General features: G+C 37.7%; 1 protein-coding gene across 1 annotated transcript; it reads right to left on the bottom strand.

The window, feature by feature from the left end:
• Nucleotides 1-5,414: 5,414 nt before the first annotated feature.
• LOC131642185 (uncharacterized mitochondrial protein AtMg00810-like) lies at nucleotides 5,415-9,907 on the bottom strand. The gene is made up of 4 exons (XM_058912458.1): nucleotides 9,332-9,907; nucleotides 9,069-9,289; nucleotides 5,544-5,771; nucleotides 5,415-5,448 (listed from the first exon to the last, which is right to left on the bottom strand). The coding sequence occupies exons 1-4, from the start codon at nucleotides 9,905-9,907 to the stop codon at nucleotides 5,415-5,417; spliced, it is 1,059 nt and encodes a 352-aa protein (XP_058768441.1).
• Between the last annotated feature and the right edge of the window lie 11,996 nt (nucleotides 9,908-21,903).

Here is a 21,903-nt window from a genome sequence, read left to right as displayed (position 1 = left end):
TGGTCTAACTCGGATGCTATCGGAGCCTCCGGTGGAATATTAACTATGTGGAAGAAGGACTTCTTTTCTTTTATTTATAGCTTTAGGGGAGAAGGCTTTCTTGGTCTTTGTGTAGAGAAAGATGGAAAACTTATTTATTATGTCATTGTTTATGCTTCATGTGACAAAGTTGTTAGGAGAAAAACTTGGAAGAATCTTTGTGAGTTCAAGCATAATAAAACCATTGGATCTTGGTGCATTGGGGGTGACTTCAACTCTATATCTACTATTGACGAAAGAATTGGTGTTACTATTAGAGATTATAGTAGGGATTCAAGATCTTTCAATGAATTCATAGAGGAAATGGAGTTGGTGGATCTTCCCACCATAGGTGGCAAGTTTACTTGGTTCAAAAGTAACGGGAAGGCGATGAGTAGACTTGATAGATTTTTATTATCGGAGTGCTACATAGAAGATAGTAAGGTGGATGGTCAATTTATAGGAGAGAGGGATGTGTCGGATCATGCACCCATTTGGTTGAAAAACAATAGAAAGGATTGGGGACCAAAACCTTTCAAGTTTAACAACTTATGGCTAAAGCATGAGGAGTTTGATAATTTTGTTAAAGAGGAGTGGAATAAAATTGTAGTCAAAGGGAGAGGGGACTATTGCTTGGTGGAAAAATTGAAAATCCTTAAAAGTCGGATCTCTTGGTGGAATAAAACGGTTTATGGTTGGATTGACCTCAAGATTGACAAAGACGTGAGAGAGATGCATTCTTTAGATAACTTGTTTGTTCATTTTGCAGGTAATGTTCCGGAAGAGGTTGTTGAGAAAAGATTGAAATTGGTGGAGGACTTTTGGAGTAATCTTAACAAAAAAGAAGGGTTTCTTAGATTAAAGTCGAGGCAACTTTGGCTCACCGAGGGGGATGATAACACTCGCTTTTTTCATAATTCATTAAAAGATAGAAGAAGAAGGAACTCTTTATGCAACGTGGAGACTAGGGGGGGTAGAATGGAAGAGGTCAAGGATATCAAAGACTTTGTTTTCAAGCATTTTGAAGATTTTTTTAAAGAAGAGGTGTGTACTAGACCGGAACCACATGGGATCGATTTGAAAGTGTTATCTATAGGGGATTCATTGGATCTTGAGAAACCTTTTTCCGAGAACGAGATCAAGGATGCTATTTGGTCGTGTGACGGGAATAAAAGCCCGGGGCCGGACGAATTTTCCATGGAGTTTTTTAAAACTTTTTGGCATATCCTTAAAGAAGATTTGATGAAGCTTTGCAATGATTTCTTCTTAAAAGGCACGCTTGTTAAAGCTATTTCTTCTTCTTTTCTTGCGCTAATTCCTAAAAAGAAGAACCCTCAAGAGTTGTTCGAATATCATCCTATTTGTTTAGTGGGGAGTATCTACAAGATCCTTTCGAAGGTTTTGGCGGCTAGAATGAGGGGTGTTTTGAATTCTTTGATCTCTACCAATCAAACCGCCTTTGTTCCGGGTAGAAGTATGATGGATGGAGTTTTATTGGTTAATGAGATTCTTGATTGGGCTAAAAGAAAAAAGAGGGGGTGTCTTTTACTTAAAGTGGATTTTGAAAAGGCGTATGACTCTATTTCTTGGAACTATCTTAGATGGATAATGAGAAGAATGGGGTTTGGGAATAGATGGATGAATTGGATGGAATCTTGCATCTTCACTAGTCACATGTCCGTTTTGGTGAATGGAAGTGCTACCAAAGAGTTTAAAGTTCATCGTGGTCTTCGTCAAGGTGATCCGATTTCTCCTTTTCTATTTGTTATAGCTATGGAAGGACTTAGTGCTCTCATGAGGAAATCGGTAGAGGTGGGGGATTTTCAACCTTTCAAAATTGGTGAACATGATTTTGTGGATATCCTTCAATTTGCGGACGACACCGTAATTTTAGGAGAACCTACAAGTAACAACCTTTGGAGCATGAAAGTGATTTTGAGAGGTTTTGAGCTTGTTTCCAGATTGAAAATTAATTTCCACAAAAGTAATATCTTTGGAACTAATATTGGAGATTGGTTACTTCATTCGGCCACTTCTTTCTTATCTTGCAAAAAAGGATCTTTTCCTTTTAAATTCCTTGGCATTTGGGTTGGAGAAAGAGCTAACAAGTCGAAGGCGTGGAAGGATGTGGTTAATAATATAAAGGCAAGATTGTCGAGGTGGAAGGGGCGAAACATTTCAATAGGTGGAAGGGTGACTCTTATTGGGTCGGTGCTTAACGCAATCCCAATTTTTACCCTTTCTTTTTATAAAGCACCGAGCAAGATTATCAAAGAGATAAGAGGTCTTCTTAGTAATTTTTTGTGGAACGGGAATGCAAATAAAAGAGGTATTCATTGGGTGAAGTGGGAGAATGTTTGCAAACCTAAGGAGAAAGGTGGTCTAGGCATTAGAGATGTTGGTGATATGAATAGAGCTCTTCTTCTCAAATGGAAGTGGAGAATTTTGAAGGTGGATAATGCTATTTGGAGTAGATTTCTACTCTTGAGATATGGCAATCCGAAATTCAAAGTGCTTGCTTCGTGTGGGGATGTTCTAAATCCGGATGATTCTAGTTGGTGGAGAGATATCATTCTTAATGATTTCAATGAGGCGGATAGTGTAGAAGGATTCTCCGATTGGATTAATTGTGAGTGCAAGAATGGAAACAACATTCTTTTTTGGCATAGTTGTTGGTTGGGCGATCAAACTCTTCGTGAATCCTTTCCACATTTGTTCGATCTTTCAACCAACAAACTTTGCAAGGTTAGTGATATCATATCTTGGAATAATGGTGCTTTTTCTTGGAATTTTAACGACCTCTTCGGTATCATCGGAATGACTACCTTGAATTTGTCTCCCCCTTTTCCCACCCATAATGGCACCGTCTCGGATTTGCGTATTCAATTGAGGGATTTAAAAGATTCTTTGGAGAGCATCATTCCGATCATGTTGGACAACGATGTTTTTCATTGGAAATTAAATTCTTCCGGTGTTTTCTCGGTTGCAAGTGTGAATAGCTTGGTTTCTAATGCCAAAGAGAACGCTTGGACAATCGACATTATCAAGTTGTTGGAAATTATGTGGAAGGCTAAGGCTCCAAAAAAGGTTCATATCTTTTCTTGGAGATTCTTTATTGACCGCCTTCCTTTAAAAGATCTATTGCTTTATAGGGGGGTCTCTAATTTCACCTCTTCCGATTGTGTTCTTTGTTCTAATCATCCGGAAACTTCGCAACATCTTTTCTTTCGTTGTTCCATTTTGAAGGCGGTGTGGGAGAAAGTACATAATTGGTTGGGAGATGAAGTGGAGGTAAACTTGGAAGAGTTCAAGAGTTTTGGTTGCTTTCAAGAAAAGGTGAAGACTCACAACAATAGAATTAAATTAAATTCCATTTGGTTGGCAATTATTTGGTGTATTTGGTTGATGAGAAACACTATTATCTTTGAGAACGCTACTTATAGCTTTGAAACGGTAATCTCCAACATTTTGTTTTACTCTTGGAGATGGTTAGGTGGTAGTGAGTATACCTCTAGGACCTCCTTTTATGATTGGTATAAATTACCTTTAAACTGTTTCAACTCTTTATAGAGTTTCTTTGTAAGGGTTGCACCCCTAGTGCGATATCTTATAAAATTGCTTATTAAAAAAAAGATCCAAGTTTTAGAAATAGTGCGGACAAATTTGGGGTATGAAATTTACAAGGCTTAAACATGTGTCAAATTTGAAGAGAAAATTGTGTAAAGTGATGAAAATGCACAAGGTTATGTTTTGAGGACTAGTTTTATGAAGCCTTGTTCATAAATTCATAACTTCTTGATCAAGTAAAATCAATGGATGTTCTAGTATTTTTTGGAAAGCCCCAAACATCCTCTACAACTTTTATGTTTGGTGTTTCTTCAAATTCATCTTGCATTTTGATGGAAAGTGACGTCAAAGATGATTTCTGTCAAAGATAGTGTTTGAAAAAGTAGTCGACTTCCAAGCTTCATAACTTAAAAACCATTCATCTTTTTGCAATTTGTTCACATTGACAAAGTTGTAGATAATGAATTTTCTTCAAAATGACTTTGGAACAAAAAAATTGGCCAAGGGATGAGAAAGTTATGGCCGTAAAAAACATGTGTTTCTTCATGAAAAAGTCAACCCTAATTGTTGACTTTTTTATTCTTGATTGATTTTTTTATCAAATGAGCTCAATAATCATATGTTCATGATTTTGATCTTCAAAAGTCCATGGTTGACCAAATTCCTAAAAAGTCAAAGACTCAAAGGTGATCATGCACAATTGACTTTTTCCAAATAAATTACATTCTTGTAAGTACCAATTGAATCAGGCTCTTCCAATCAGATGATTGATATGAGTGTATTATAATGAGGAATTGGAGATCCTTGAATTATGAATTGAGCCATGGAACCATGCTTTGACTAAAAATCAACTTCCCATATGAATTAGGTCAAAACCCTAATTGTGGACCAAGTAAAATTGAAAGTTTGTTGATCTTGAATTTAGACACACTTGGGCTTAAATATTGATGAGGGGGATTACTTGAGTGGGGATGCTTGAGCTCCTTGAATCATGTTTTGAAGTTTTGAGTCTTTCTCAGATGAAAATTCCAACTATAGACCCGGATGAATCAAAAACCCTAATTTGGTGTTCCTGATGAACTTGAGGCTTAATTATCTTGAAACTTGAGATTGTATGTGGATGAATGAGACATTTTGATCTTCACGACACATTGAGGATCATTTCAAACATTGATTGATCCTTTGCCTGAATCTCTTGAGTCCTGAAACCCTAATTTGAAGAATTAGTGAACAAGCAACACGTTATTGGTATCTGCTTTTGAGTTGATAATGCATACATGTATATGAGATGCTATATGATGTGAAATCTTTGGGTGGGGGTAAAAATTTAGGTATGACATTTGTTAACCAAGTTTAATGCAAACAACACCTAATTTGGAGCTACCATGCCAGGAAGGAAGGTCATTATCAGTAGTATTAGTTCAAAGCTAAACACTCCTAGTTTACAAGTGTTGCACCCCAAAATTTACCCTCTTCTCCGTGCTATAAGTTATGAAAGAACGCATATTTCGTCGCTCAAAAGTCAACAAAGAAAATAATAAAGGTGATTCTAATCTGAGCGTTTGAGTTTGTTGAGATCCAACCGAGGTTAATTGGATTGTGTGTTGGGGTTATTTTTTTGCTTCAAGTCAAATTCATCTTCAAAGGTTGTTCAAGGCATTGTTATTTGAAGTGATAATCAAGGCACTATTCTTTCAATTGCTCGTTACTTTTTGTGCAAGTTAACATGATTTGAGAAATTAGGATTCCATTGAATTATGGTTGATTTGGAGGATGTTTCCCTCTCTTAATCTTCAACCAGCAACGTTTTCATAACAACAACCGCTTCGTCAAGCAATCTCCTTCACCGGATCAATCTTCAATCTGCATGAAACCGAAAAGAACTCAGAAAATGGAAAGAATAAGATGACGAATCGATAGATCGAGAATAGGAGAGCAGGAGAATTAAGTCACCTTACCGGAAGAAACACCTCTGCGTTAATTCTTTCTCCGGTGCTGTTTGTAAGCTCACAAGAACAATGAGTTGGAGAGAGAGAAGCTGAGATGGGGAAACTGAGAAAGTGGAAGACGAGAGGTGAGACGAGAGGAATTTGATCGGAGAAGACTCCACCGTACTACGCTGCCTTCCGTCTCCATTTCGTGAGAAGGAGAGGCCGCCGTCATTCTCAAGTGAGGAAGGAGAAGTTCTGAGACATTTCAATGGTCACAACTTCTAAACCTAATCCCTTTTTGTCCTAATTTTGAGTTTTATTCTGAGTAATTTTGATTAATGAAGGATTAATTGAAAATCTGGAATAATTAGTGATGATTAATTGGAGTTTATTTTGGATTAATATGTGATTAGCAAAATCTGAATATAATTCTTTCAATTGTTATTGAATCAAAAATCTGAAAAATATGTTGACTCATGATAATATGAATGCTCGAACAATCCCCTGGGCCAGACGAAATGCTCACACCCCTCAAGGCCCAGCATCATCCCTTTTAGTTGGCAGAAAAACAAGTTGTTTAGGCCAACTAGGACTGGCCCATGCGCCCTATTAATCTGTATGCACCACTAATTCCAACATAGACCCCCTGTGTACATAGTTTTCACATTAGATTTAATTATTTTAATTAGCATGTTTCCTATTTCTTGTAGGTAAGAAAATGACATATAAAATCAATAACATTTGTTAGATTTTTAGCCTTATAAAAAGAGAACAAAAAACATGATAAATCGTTTCATTTTGGTAGATTCTTAGGTATTGAAAATATCATAAAAAACAATTTAATCTTGTTAGATTTTGTTTTAGAATTTAATTGCTATTATTTTCTATGGTGGGTGTGCGCTTCCTTGTTGTTACTAACTCGGATGTTGAGATGTACGAGGTACTTTGAGAGAGTCTTTGATTGCGATTCGACTTGTTTCGTGTTCCATTTTATTAGTGGGACACGAATTCGCTTCCGGTGCGATTGATTTGCGTCGTGTTGCACTTTATTTGTGGGACACGAACTTACTCCAGATGCGATTCATCCGATCTTCATTCATTGAGATGTATATTCTTGCAATGTATGTATTGTATTTCTCTTGCAGGTTGCTTGCATGGTTATGCTCGACTCGCACCACGTATCGCTCGTGATTTATTTTCACGACGATGCTTTTGACCTTACTTGATGCCAGCTTACGCGAAGTATTCCGGACTTCTTTGCTTTCGGTTGCTAGGTCATTGCAGATTTGCTATTCGTTCGGTATTCTCTTGTCCCTTTTATTCTTGTTCCGCATCATATATTACCATGAGAAGCAAGGTAGGCATACAACATCATATTTTACCATGAGAAGTATGACCTAGGCATTCATTGCATCTGGAAATCCTCTAAGGCGTGGGCCGGAGGTTCTGCTTTTGTTTGTTTATTTTTCCGCGTTGACAGTAGCTTCGGGGGGCTTTCCCCGTTAGCTTAGAATTTGTTGTGTGTCTGTCTCAGGTGGCTTTCCCCGTTAACAGTAGCTTTGGGCAGTGTTGTAAAAACCGGACCGGTTGGACCGGGAACCGGTTGGGTTTGCTTGGCGGATCGCCCGTTTCGTTGAACTGGAGGAAACCGGTGCGAACCGGTATGAACTGGGAAAACCGGTGGTTCAATTGTTTTTTTTTTAATTTTCTTTTACTCAAAACGAAGTCGTTTTGAGTTTTTTAAATTAAAAAAAAATGCATGCTTTCATTTCAGCAGCCACACGCATACCCATCCTATTTTCAATCTGCAGAAAGAAGCAAAACATAAAATACGAAGAACAACAATAACAACCACCATTTGCTAAAATCTTCGCCGGTGGCCGTTTTCTTCCCCGCCACCGCACCTCCATCTTCAATCTTGCCGCACCACCGTATGTTTTTTCATTGTTGATTCTAATATGGGTTAAAAAAATTAGAGTTAGTTCAAATTGAAATTGAAATTGTTGAAATTAATATTATTGATTTTGTTGTTGTTCTTGTGATTTATTGGTGAGATTAATATTGATTTATATTATTATCAACACACTTTCACTTAAAGTTTTTGTTTGTTCGCGATGTGAAAATATATCCCTATGGTTTATGTATTGATGTGTTTTCATTTGAAACTTTATTCTTTTACATTTGTGTGTTTGTAGTAGTTTTATTTACAATTTTCATTTTCATATAATATAAATAATTATTTATATGATTTGCTTACCTGTAAGAATTTCATTTCATAAAATGAGTCAGTGAAGTTAATTTGGAATGACTCAGTCTGATTTTTGGATGATTTTGAAAATTCTAGTAACTCACGCTTGATGTCGTACTGGATGCTAGACAGCACAAAACGTTAAAACAGAAACACATAAAAATAATAAAGAACACACATAATTGTTTACCAATTTCGGTTCAAACAACCTAATCCGGGGGCTACCAAGCCAAGGAGGGAATCCAATATAAGAAAAATTAATTCGGAGTTAAACTCCCCCATTTACAACTCCTAACTTAAAACCTACCCAATGTAATTCCAACCTATTCCTAGACCTGAGTATCTTCACTCACCCCCCCTCCATCACAGCATTGATTACAAACAAACATTAAACAAATTCAGAGAGAAGACACACTTCAAAAACACACATTGATCTGCTTAAAAGCTTCAATCAAGAGACACACACTCGTGCTTAAAAGATTAGAGTGACAATTAACAAACAACCTATTCCAATACAATCATCAAAATGCAACTGCTTGGAGTACAAGAGACAGCCACTGAACTACGGTTCTTCATAATTAACAATTCTCTCTCTGCGTTCCAAATTAGGATTGCAGTCTTCTTATATGCAGCTTTTGGGCCTTGGGCTTTCCAAGAATCAAATTAGGGTTAACCAAGTTAACCTAATTTACACGCCATCTGGTTGTTACAGAATGTGCTGTCAGCGAAATCTTCTAGACGAAATATTCAGCACATAATAAAAGGTTTCCTAAATTGTAGATTAAGACAAGGATATCATGACATCGAGCGTGACATTCACTAACAGAACCTGTATTAGCTAAACACAAATGCAACCTGCATAACACAATATAAATCATGTCATGATATCCGTCAAGACATTAAATACCCAGGTATGTTTTACCACAAATGCAGCCAACATGAAAACATCCACAATCTCCCCCTTTGGCAAGTTTTTGGCTAAAACAACATGTCACACCATATCAGAGAAACACTAGCAGCAGAAACAAAATGAACACACTCAGAGCTAATATAGTACAAAAAGCATACACCACCAATATGCACACAGTGCCCACATAGCTAAACCAATCAAACCCAAGAGCAGCACAAACATATCAACACAAAATAAGCACATCCAAATTGTTGATCACACAAAAACATACTTGTTGTCCTGGGGTGACATTACTTCTCCCCCTGTTTGGCCACAAAAGTTGCCAAAGCAAACAAATGTCTTCTCCCCAATTTTTTTTTTGAATTATGGTTCCTCAAAGATGCAGATTCCTAACTTGCTCCGCAAGTTTTCAAACTGTGTAGCATCAATGGCTTTTGTGAAAATGCCAGCTAGCTGAAGTTCAGTGGATACATGTTCTAAGCAGATCACCTTGTCTTTTACGAGTTCTCTGATAAAGTGATGTCGGATATCTATATGTTTGGTTCTGCTATGCTGAATTGGATTTTTGGAGATGTTGATAGCACTGAGATTGTCACAGTACAAAGTCATGACATTCTGTAAAACATTATATTCAGTTAGCATTTGTTTCATCTAAACCAGTTGAGAACAACTACTACCAGCTGCTATGTATTCTGCTTCAGTAGTTGATAATGAGACACAGTTCTGCTTCTTGCTAAGCCATGATATGAGATTGTTTCCTAAGAAGAAATATCCACCAGATGTGCTTTTTCTGTCATTAGCACTTCCGGCCCAGTCAGCATAACAATATCCAGTCAGAATAGGGTCACACCCGTGAGTGTACAATATGCCATAGTCAGAAGTTCCATTTACATATTTGAAGATTCTCTTGACTTGGTTTAAGTGACTTACCTTTGGCTCTGCTTGATATCTGGCACATGTTCCAACTGCAAATGCAATATCTGGTCTGCTGGCTTTTAGATATAGCAAGCTTCCAATCACGCTCCTGTACAAACTCTGGTCAACACTTATGCCCCCTTCATCTTTGGATAGCTTTAGATGTGTTGGTGCAGGAGTTCTTTTGTGACTCGCATTATCCATTCCAAACTTTTTCACTATGTTCTTGGCATATTTACTTTGAGACAAAAAGGTGGAGTCTTCCATTTGCTTGATTTGAAGACCAAGGAAGTAAGTCAATTCTCCAACCATACTCATTTCAAACTGTGGTGTCGTTTTTTTTTACCTCCCCGTTTCACTTGGGAGGACGGCACGCTAGACCCTTCACGCGAAATTTGGAAGGAGAATGCGCCCGGGATGGGATGAATTTTGTTTTAGTTCTTCCTACGATATCACACGAACTTTCTTATTTGTCCTACGAGTAGGAAAGGGGAAAAAAGATCTCAACTAAACCCTAGGAGTTTGCTAAGTGTGGGGATTCACCTAGACTAGAAATTCTGGAGTTCGGGGGGTCGGTTATACATAGGGAAGAGTTTAAGCACCCTACATATCCGTAGTACTCTACGGGAACCTTCCCTGTGTCATTGTGATTGTGTTTATTGCTAATGATTGGGAAAGTTTCTCCTTTGTGTTAGGAGAGAGAATTGAATTGATTTAAAAAAGACAGACATACAGACAAACAAACTGACTATTTTTGGTATTTTATTAGCTCGCTGAGGTTCCTTGTGAACCTCATGCCTACATATCCCTAGTGGAAGTCAGAGCTTAATGTAGTTCGGGGAACTAACTAGGGAAATTAATTATTTTTGGTGCCTTGCTTGAAGCTCAAGGTTGAAGCTTTGAATTAAATCTCTGTTTACAATAAAGAGACATGAAATCATCTTTACAGAGAGGTATTTCTACTATTCCACCACAAACATTAAAAGTGACAGAAAAGCTAAAAAAAAATGATGTTTCATTAAGAGGGGAGTCTACTTGGTTGATCAAGTATGACAGCCATCGTGCCTCTAAAATGAAAGATTCTCAACCAAATTAGGGAAAGGGTCGTACAAGTCTGGGTGTGTTGCCAGAGCATGCCTTTCAGTGTCCTAAATGGGAGAAATGATGATTTGTTTGAAATGATGATTGTTTGAAATGATTGTTTGTTTGTGGTGAGATAAGAGAAATATCTACCTATGAAGATGAGCTATGTCTATCTATTGTTTGAAAGATTTGATTTTTATAGCTGGCTTGAATGAGGCCCAAGCTTGAGGCTTTTGATTGATTTATTGACTTTGGGAGATAATTTTACTGGGGAGAATTTAAACTAAGGAGTTTTTGTGTTCTGTACAAAGCCCAGAATTGAGGCTGACTCTAGTTGGAGAGTGTTTATTTGATGGATTTTATTTGGTGTTCTGTACAAAGCCCACAATTGAGGCTGACACTACTTAGGGAGACTCTATTTGTGTGTCTTGTACAAAGCCCAAGGTTGTGGCTAACTACTGAGGATAACTGAGTTTATTAAGACTATGGATGACTCTATTTGTGTGCCTTGTACAAATCCCAAGGTTGTGGCTGACTCTTACTGAGGATGGTTATTAATTTGTGCCTTGTATGAAGCCCAAGGTTGTGGCTACTTTAGTTAGGGGGAATATTATTTTCTGCCTTGTACAAAGCCCAAGGTTGTGGCGGACTTTTAAAGAAACTGAGTATGGAAAACTTTATGGGGAAAAGATCCTTGAGATTAGGAATCTTTGACACAGGAAAATATGATTTATCTGCCTTGTACAAAGCCCAAGGTTGTGGCTAAAAATGAAAGACTCACTGGGGGAGTTTTATTTTGCTAGAGGTTCTAACAAACTAATTTATTTTTATGTTTTTTGGAAGCTAACCCTTTCCAGGGGTTTTGACTCAGCTGGAGAAATTAACTATTAAAAGACTGATTTTTATCATGTGTAGCAACCTGCCTAAAATTTTAACTTAGAGAGTCGCCACCTATTCTGAAGGGCGAATAGGAAACCCTACGTAGTATAGAGATCAGGGTAAGATACTATATTCAGGTCGAGGGAAGGTGTTAGGCACCCTCAACCCTTTCCTAAAGGCTAACATTTCAAAGATAAAGGTTTATGGCAAGGTTTATAGCTAAGGAAGTGAATAGGGGAAAAATTGAGATTTTAGGGAGGGGGACTCGCCTTGTTGCCAAGTGCCTACGTATCTCCTTATGGAGAATCAGAGTCAACGTAGTTCGGGCACAGGATTGTACGCCACTTAGAATTGAATTTGATTAGATGTGTTTTTTAGAGGCTTTTTGGATTGCCTGTCGCAGTTTTTGAATAAGGATGAAAATCCGTAGTTTGTTTTTGAAGTGTTTTGAATATTTTAGATGTTTGGGCGTACAACCCTGATTTGATTTGGCACTATTAACCGCAACGATCAATAGATTCGATCGCCATAGTTAAAAGATTGAAATTGCATCACTACCAATTTTAATCGATTGATTCGATTATCACTAATAATGAATTAAGGTATTTTTTAATAATTTTATGAATAATTAGTTTGTATCGTTACCCCTCGTAATCGATTGATTCGATTACAAATAATAACGAATTGATAAAAACTGCTAATCATCGTAACCAATAAGATGGTTAAAACCATTTAGCAAAATAATGTTTATTTTAATTTATAGGATTTTAATTAACTAAACAATTAATTGATTATTACCCATCGCGACCAATAAATTTAGTCGGAACGAATAATAAATTAAATCCTAATATCTTTGGCCACGTGGCCAATGGGATGGAGCAAACCCTAATGGTTAATAAGGGTTTCTAGGGTTTTTTTTGTGATTTAATAATTAAAATTAAATAAATCAATTAAGTCGAATAATCGACATAATCGAATAATCGGAGGAGATATTATAATTGTAAAGCCTAATCCTAATTATATTATTCTAATCATAATTTTTATAAATTAATTAAATCAAACATAACTAATTAATACTTGATTTAAATAATTAAACAATAAGATAGAAAACAATATAATAAAACCTGGTTACAATCTTGTATGTGCATCCCTAAGGGAATATGGTGTGCCTGCGCTCCTGGTGCGTTAGATCTGAACTTGCGCTGCATCAAATGGTCGTCGATGAGGGTGCATGGTGACTCTCCATGGAACGCGTGCACTGGATCTACAGGCAAATGAATACACACAAATAATAAAAATAAATAGTGGACCACAGGGATCGAACCTGGGTCTGTTAGGTGACCAATACACATGCCTTGCCACTGCTCCGCGCGCCTTATGTTGTTAGAAAAAGAGAACCATATGCTGATGAATGAGAGATAATATTTAAATTGGAACAAACGCGCCAGCTTGTCCATCTTCTTCCTCGCGATACACAGGGCTACAGCAACGGTTTGCTTTTGTGGCCATTAACCTGCAGGTTTCAAACTCACTGTGCAAACACCATAAATCACAAATAATAATCCAGGTTAAACGTATGGCACATCCCGATTCCAATAAACCCCTTAATTCGACCTGAAATTGATTGCTACTAAGAATCCCCAATTTGAAGGGCAAGAACCCTAAAGATGGTAGATCTTAGTTGCGGTGCTTAAACAACGATTAATATATACAGGGAGCTTCGAAACAATGTCCAGAGTATGAATATACAACCAAACTTCGTTTATCTTGCGCAAATTAACGAAAACGGTCCCAAATTAAATGTGTCAAACCGTGAGTGTACAAGCGATAATTCTGAACGTGTGAGCCCTTGAAGATGATCCCTATGGCTTCAGTGAATATCCAGGAAGCTGATTCCAATTCTCGAATTCTCTGAATCCGTGTGCAAGTTAGAAAGCAAATTTTCTTTTCCTTGATATTTTTTTTTTACGGTTCTTGGAGGCAGAATCCTCCTCTCCTTGCCGCGGCCCTCCCCCTTGTATCTCCATCTCTCTTTTTATTTATAGTGAACCAATTAGGTTAACAAAACCATACCAAATCTTCTTGATTTACATGATTGCAATCTGATTTGGAGATGATATTGGAACTTTCTCTTTTAGTCCTCAATCAAATCTTACACACGGCTGTTTCTTTTTCCTCCAAAAACAGACTCTTTTCCTTTTCCTCTTTTTTTTTTATTATTTTAACAATCTAACAATAATAATAAATAATAATAGTAGTAAATAACCTAATAATAATAATTGATGAGAATAATAATAACTAGTAATAATAATATATACAAATTCTATAATAATAACCTAGATAATATTAATAAGAATATCACCTAATATTAATATTAATATTAATAATAAAATTAATAATATTAAATACTAATAGTTAGAAATGATAAAAATTACTAATAATAATCTAAAAAAAAATGCCCATGTTAGTAAAAGGAAAATAGTATTAACAAATGATGAAACCCTTGAAACACCTGTTACTCGCGCCCCATTTATTTCTCAGGACATTTTATAAGAGGGCGGGTTTGACAATAGGAATGTCAAACCCCATGGCTCTTAATTTTGACCCTTGATGAATTAAAAGATATAAATCTGATCGGGCAAATTTTGGGGTATGACAGCTGCCCCTGTTCAATCTTCTTAAACCTGAAGAATTTAGATAGGCACGTCTGCCTATCGTGATCTGAAGGTAGAAGATGATTGGACACTGAAATGCCCTGAAATTTGCCTTTGTCGGGAAAGAATTCCGTGGGAGATGGGCTTAAAGATGCTACCCAAGGTGAATACCATTCTTCTAAGTGTGAAGCACACGCCTTTTGGAAGGGACCAGATGATTGATTTTTTTGTAGCGTATCCTAAAGAGGCAACCTGGATTTTATGCAATGGTATGATGCATGCGATGTATGATGCAGTGCGCTTCTCAAAATAAATGAGAGCCATGTATGTATATGCATTATGTATGAATGAGATATGTTAGTTGGATGATGCATGATTGTCAGTTATGTCAGTTGAAGTGTGTTAGTAATTCTGAAAAGAAAGAAGACACCTTTGCTTGTTATTGAAGTTTTGGAGAATATCACTGCCGAGGGACTAACGTGATAAACCTAATTGAGGAATCGTTTGAAAAATCTTGTATGCCTGGAAAAGCTCCTAGAAAGGATGGAATACGTCTTGAAGAAGACTTCCTGGAAAGGTTCCTGAAAAGGAATAGCGAGGACCTTCTGTTGGTTGTGTAATTGGCTTGCTATGGTCAGCAAGCTTCCGTAGTTTGTGAACCCCTCACTTACCATAGTGCTGGTAAGCTACTCGCATTTTGTGAATTTCTCACTTACCATAGTGCTGGTAAGCTACTCGCAGTTTGTGAATTTCTCACTTACCATAGTGCTGATAAGCTACTCGCAGTTTGTATCTCTCACTTACCATAGTGCTGATAAGCTACTCGCGGTTTGTATCTCTCACTTACCATAGTGCTGGTAAGCTACTCGCGGTTTGTATCTCTCACTTACCATAGTGCTGGTAAGCTACTCGCGGTTTGTGTCTCTCACTTACCATAGTGCTGGTAAGCTACTCGAAGTTTGTATCCCTCGCTTACCATAGTTCTGGAAAGCTACTCGCAGTTTGTATCTCTCGCTTACCATAGTTCTGGCAAGCTACGCGCAGTTTGTATCTCTCACTTACCATAGTTCTGGCAAGCTACGTCGCAGTTTGTATCTCTCACTTACCATAGTGCTGGTAAGCTACGTCGCAGTTTATATCTCTCACTTACCATAGTTCTGGCAAGCTACTCGCAGTTTGTATCTCTCGCTTACCATAGTTCTGGCAAGCTACGTCGCAGTTTGTGGACCCCAATAGGATTGCTTGCTATAGTTCTAGCAAGTTCACCTGCACCAATAGGATCATTTGTCCTAGTTCGGACAATTCACTTGCACCAAAGGAATTACCTGCCATAGTTCTGACAAGCGTACCTGCATAAGAGTGATCGCCTGCTATAGTTCTAGCAAACTTACCTGCATGGAAAAGATTCACCTGTTCGGAGACTCACGACTCGAGGGTCGGAGAAAATACACCAATCACAACACGAGGGTTGGAAACTAGGCTTTTGTAGTATGATTTGAATTTTGATGTAATAGTGAGACGGGAACTGATTACCAGACGGGAACTGGGTTTAATGATGGTTTGGACTGCCAATAGAAATTGGGCTTTTTGTGATGTGTAAATGCACTAGATGATATGCGTATGCTAATGCGTATGTATGTATGCTAATGATGATGCAATCCCGAGATTTTATCTTCTTAAGCCCATTGAGCTTGTTTACTCCATGCTTGCACTTATACCCTGACTATGCTTATGCTGGCTTTGTAATGTTTATGTATGCTTATGCTTATGCGTATGTTTGGTTGACGTAATGAGTGGAACGAAGTAATGTCTTCTGTAAGATTACCTGAAAAGGTCTTTTTGGAATGGAAGTGAATGTTCGTCTTAAAGAAGACTATCTGAAATGATTTATCGAAATGGTAGCAATTTGTCCTAGAGAAAACCATCTGTAAAGGCTCTTAGAGTAGATAGAAATTTGTCTTAAAGAAGATTGCCCGAAAAGGTGTGGTGTAATGTATCAACCAATGTGTGTAATGCATGATTTGTATGTATTTGCATGATGCTTCAATGATAGGTTGTTGATAACCAAAGCGTGTATATTTTGCTAATGTTGTAAAGTTGTTGGGTAAGGTGGGGTGTGATGCTAGCGCGATTTCCCAATACCTGTTTTGTTTGAACTTTGAAGATCGTAGTTAGGAGAAAGATTTGTTCGATGTTGTAAAGTGCGAGAACGCCTTTTTCCTTTTGTCGTGTGTCTTGCGGATTTGATATCCATTGCCCCAGTATTTTCATGGAGAGAGATGCTTATGAAGGAAATGCCCCAGGGAATAGCCTTGTCATATGCTTCGATGTTTAGATTGAAGGGTATGCCCCTGATCTCCAGGTCATGGAAGGTTATCCATAGTGTTCTATCCTCTGAATTTGAATTCTTCCCATGTCTGACATGCCCCTGTTTGAGATTGCTTTGAGATGTGCCCCAAGTCGATTGAACCTTAGGAAGACTGCCCCTAGTTAATAGGATGTTCGATTGTATGCCCCTGTGCTCCTTGAATTTTTTTTTGTTTAGGAGAACCCCCTAGATGTGGTTCCCCCGACTCCAGGGTCTTTATTAGAAATGATCACCTTTGATTAACCTATTTCGAGATTTCCTCGATGCTAAGTGTATAATCGTAGATGGTGTTGTACTTTTTGAGAAGTAGCTCCAATGGAATGCGTATGCAAGTTTTGAAATCGAAGTCCGTTATGAATTAGGACTGGATGGTTTTGAAAAGAATGCTTGAAGAAGCATAGTGATTAGAAGTAGTTTTAACAAACATAGGAGTCAGTATAACAAATCCTGCTTAATATGCTTTCATAGTTAACCTTGCCTCAATTAGGACTTTTGAATGTTGTAACTTGGCCCGGTTCATGTTTTAAGAAACAATGGATATAAGGCTCAAAATTTTATTTATCCCACCCCTTTCTCCTTGATGTTCTCCAGATCCTAAAAATTCCACTAATCCAATGGATGTGCTTTGTTTGTAAGAGAATCGTTTTAGTTTCGATGTTGAGAAGAAGCCTTAGTAGAGATCCAAGCATTGATGTGAAGCTTTGATGGTTTAGCAGTCACAAGATTATCCTTTGTATTTCGCCTTTGTTTTTATCCCTTATTTTTTCATGAACCAATTCTTTTGAATTTGACCCATCGGGATGCCCCAATTTTGCCTAAGTCGTTTTTGTTTTCTTTCATGGAATTTTTTCATTTTGACTTAGCGGGCGTTTTTCTCCTTTTTCTTTTGAAATGCTCTTTTTGATCTTTGATTTTTTTTGGATATTGAATACTGTGACTGCCATGTCGATTTTGATTTGTAAGCTTCGCCTTTGATGCTTCCTCGATCTTGAATGATGTAATGAGGAAAAAGATTGTTGTGAATGTTATCTCCATTACTCCCTCAATCTTGGATGAACACGAGGAAGAAGATATGCTTGAACCTTATGCTTGGATTGACTGATTCTCTTGGCAACCAAAATACATCATTGAATTAGTTGACATCTACCCTGCCCCTGGTTAAAATCAAGGTTTTTTTTTTTGAAAAGTAGAAACAAAACTCCAACTCCTGGCTCGAGGGGGTAACGAGGGGTTAACATCCTTATATCTCCACTGTTTGGGAAATGAAACAATGCTTGTACATCCTCGGCTCGGTCTTACTTTGAAAGCATATATTTAGCTGGACTTAGTTTTTGTATTCGTCATTCTCCCTCAAGTTTGTTAATAACCCTAAAAATAGAAGTGTGTGACTGGAAAGTCGTGGTAGTGAGTGAATGAATTGACTCCAAAACCTGCATGGTTGTCCCATTAGAATTACTAATCCGAAGGTACAACTTTTATCTTGAGTAACACTTAGCGGTCGTAAGGGTTGAAATTGTGAGCACGGTAAACACCTATTGATCCTAGGGATAATCTCCTTTGTAGATCCACTGACCTTGTTTCACTCCTTAGATTCTTAAACTTGTAGAAGTGAGGGCAACCTCGAATCTTCTTTGGACATGTCAAACCTGGCGGGAATAAATCGTTAGCGGTGGGTTTTCGTCGTATCGGAACTTCATGAGTTTCCTTTGACTGAACCTCTTTTGCTTTTCCTAAGGATAGTATCACCTATGACCCTTTTTTTCTTGGTGTGGGGCTGACATATGTCGAATTCCCTCCATTGTGGTTATGCCTCTTTGTTCAGGATATTGCCCCAATTGGACTAATCCTTGCCTCCAGGTTATCGTAGAGCGTCCTCGAAAGTTTGATATGTTCTAAGATGAACCCCTTTATAGCTAGATACATCTTGAGTGTATCTATGAGGGAACTCTTTGTTGAACTAATCCTTGCTCGATGACAACCTTCATTGTATTTATAATCCTGTTAAGCCAAGGCATGGACACGTGGCTGGCACGGTAAAAGACGTCCCCTTTTATTAGCAAGACCAAGATCTTTTATTCTCCTTGCTCCGTAGTCTACGATCCTTTGATTTTTTGGGAGTTTCGGGAACCCGGCTAGCATGGTTGGTATGGATGCGGGCGAAGGTAGAAATGCAAATGTGAATGTATGAATGCATGAAAATGCAAATGCACGCGTAAGCGAGAGACTCCTTATATTATAACTCCGTGTATGCAATGCAGACGTGTAACATATGATCCTAGGGATAGCCTTAGAGGCGACATTAGACCCTCTTGGAATCTTTGCAAGATAGATGTTATGACACGCTAAGGGAAATCCCTTGGATTCGAGAGTATGTAGAAGATAGCGGCTAGTGACCGTTCAAGACAGTTACTAAATCTCATGGCCATCGGGAGGCCAATCAACGTGTACCAATGAATTTGTCCCTCGTGGGAAGGTTCTCTAGGCGGAACACAACCTATCTAAGGACGATATGGACGAAGGGCAATCCCTACAGGCTAGGGACATGATGTGTACATGGAGATCCAAAACTCTACAAGTTAGAGGGTGCGCGGGAATAAGCATGGAGTGACCGTTCAGGACAGTCACTAGATTTCATAGCCATCGAGAGGCCAATCAACGCATGCTAGTGAAGTTGTCCTTCGGGGAATGACGCGTCGTTGTGAAAACACGTAGATATAACAGAAAATCCCTATATGCTAGGGAGTGCGCAGGTGCAGGCACGAGATGACCGTTCGAGACAGTCACTAGATCGCATGGCCCTCGAGAGGCCAATTGACGTGCGTTAATGGAAATGTCCTTCGTGGGAAGGATGCGTAGTTGTAGATACAAGGATATAAAAATAAAATCCCCACAGGCTAGGGGATGCATAGATGGTGATGTCTTCCGTGGGAAAGACACGGTCTTTTAGAAATTAGAGTCCCTACAGGTTAGGGACCACGTAGGGATACCTGCAAAATCCAAACGCATAGATATCCAAAGCAAATAAGTTGCAAACATATAATAAGCACATGAGCACGAAAGTCCTAGGTTCATAGGTTCGACGTAGGGGGCTCTAGGGAGCCAACCTTTTTATGGGAGTGTTCTAGAAGGTCTCATGGGGTCGTTCGTAGCCTCCGAGACTTTTTGTCTCTTCGGATTTTAGAACAACTCATTTTATCCATGAGGTTCGAATTTTTGGGGTAGGTTCCCGGAGAGATCAGCTAAGTATCCAGTCCTGCCCTCAACAAAGTCAAGCCTCGTTTTGGACATTTCCGAATACTCAACCCACTCCGAGTGGAGTTATCAATGAGACTCGTAGGAGATTCATACTCCCCTATTGATCTCAAAGTTAACTCCCACACTTAGGGTTTAAACAAATAATTTATAATATCCCGACAATATAAAAAGCAGCAATTGTATATAAGCGACCAAAGCAGTATTTATTTAAATTATAATAAAATAAATAAATAAAATTACTGTAAATAGATGTAGATAAATAAACAAATGAATTTAAATTTGAATATTTAAAAACAAACTAACCTCGAAGTCCCGCCGCTTATAATTTGACAATATAGTATGACAGTAATTAAATAAAAATTTAAATTACTGTAGTTTAAGGCTGTAAATAAATAAATAAATTTAAATTTAAATATTTAAAAACTAACCTTGGATTCCGGCCGCTTATAACAATGCAGTAGAACAAATATTTAAATAAAATATTAATTTAAATTGAGGTGAAATAAATGTATTTATAAATAAATAAATAAATAAAAATTTAAATATTTATATAAAAAATAAACCCTAAAATTGGCGAGTTAGCCAAACCCTAAAAATGGCAAATTGGTCAAACCCTAAAAGTTTGCCAAACCTAAACCCTGCCAAAACCTATAGGAGCATAGTAATTACCATTAAGTGGTCCCCAGCAGAGTCGCCAGCTGTAGCAACCTGCCTAAAATTTTAACTTAGAGAGTCGCCACCTATTCTGAAGGGCGAATAGGAAACCCTACGTAGTATAGAGATCAGGGTAAGATACTATATTCAGGTCGAGGGAAGGTGTTAGGCACCCTCAACCCTTTCCTAAAGGCTAACATTTCAAAGATAAAGGTTTATGGCAAGGTTTATAGCTAAGGAAGTGAATAGGGGAAAAATTGAGATTTTAGGGAGGGGGACTCGCCTTGTTGCCAAGTGCCTACGTATCTCCTTATGGAGAATTAGAGTCAACGTAGTTCGGGCACAGGATTGTACGCCACTTAGAATTGAATTTGATTAGATTGATTTTTTAGAGGCTTTTTGGATTGCCTGTCGCAGTTTTTGAATAAGGATGAAAATCCGTAGTTTGTTTTTGAAGTGTTTTGAATATTTTAGATGTTTGGGCGTACAACCCTGATTTGATTTGGCACTATTAACCGCAACGATCAATAGATTCGATCGCCATAGTTAAAAGATTGAAATTGCATCACTACCAATTTTAATCGATTGATTCGATTATCACTAATAATGAATTAAGGTATTTTTTAATAATTTTATGAATAATTAGTTTGTATTGTTACCCCTCGTAATCGATTGATTCGATTACAAATAATAACGAATTGATAAAAACTGCTAATCATCGTAACCAATAAGATGGTTAAAACCATTTAGCAAAATAATGTTTATTTTAATTTATAGGATTTTAATTAACTAAACAATTAATTGATTATTACCCATCGCGACCAATAAATTTAGTCGGAACGAATAATAAATTAAATCCTAATATCTTTGGCCACGTGGCCAATGGGATGGAGCAAACCCTAATGGTTAATAAGGGTTTCTAGGGTTTTTTTTGTGATTTAATAATTAAAATTAAATAAATCAATTAAGTCGAATAATCGACATAATCGAATAATCGGAGGAGATATTATAATTGTAAAGCCTAATCCTAATTATATTATTCTAATCATAATTTTTATAAATTAATTAAATCAAACATAACTAATTAATACTTGATTTAAATAATTAAACAATAAGATAGAAGGCAATATAATAAAACCTGGTTACAATCTTGTATGTGCATCCCTAAGGGAATATGGTGTGCCTGCGCTCCTGGTGCGTTAGATCTGAACTTGCGCTGCATCAAATGGTCGTCGATGAGGGTGCATGGTGACTCTCCATGGAACGCGTGCACTGGATCTACAGGCAAATGAATACACACAAATAATAAAAATAAATAGTGGACCACAGGGATCGAACCTGGGTCTGTTAGGTGACCAATACACATGCCTTGCCACTGCTCCGCGCGCCTTATGTTGTTAGAAAAAGAGAACCATATGCTG

The sequence above is a fragment of the Vicia villosa genome, unplaced genomic scaffold (assembly GCF_029867415.1).
Source record: "Vicia villosa cultivar HV-30 ecotype Madison, WI unplaced genomic scaffold, Vvil1.0 ctg.004609F_1_1, whole genome shotgun sequence".
Lineage (NCBI taxonomy): Eukaryota > Viridiplantae > Streptophyta > Magnoliopsida > Fabales > Fabaceae > Vicia > Vicia villosa.
This window is presented reverse-complemented; position numbering and strand designations above follow the sequence as displayed.

Excerpts from the sequence above, each read along its gene's own strand:
- LOC131642185 (XM_058912458.1), bottom strand. The coding sequence starts at position 9,907 with ATGAGTATGGTTGGAGAATTGACTTACTTCCTTGGTCTTCAAATCAAG. Across the intron at positions 9,290-9,331 it reads GTAGTAGTTGTTCTCAACTG|AATGTCATGACTTTGTACTG; the intron begins GTTTAGATGAAA and ends AATGTTTTACAG. Across the intron at positions 5,772-9,068 it reads TTTGAAAACTTGCGGAGCAA|AACTTCTCCTTCCTCACTTG; the intron begins GTTAGGAATCTG and ends GAAATGTCTCAG.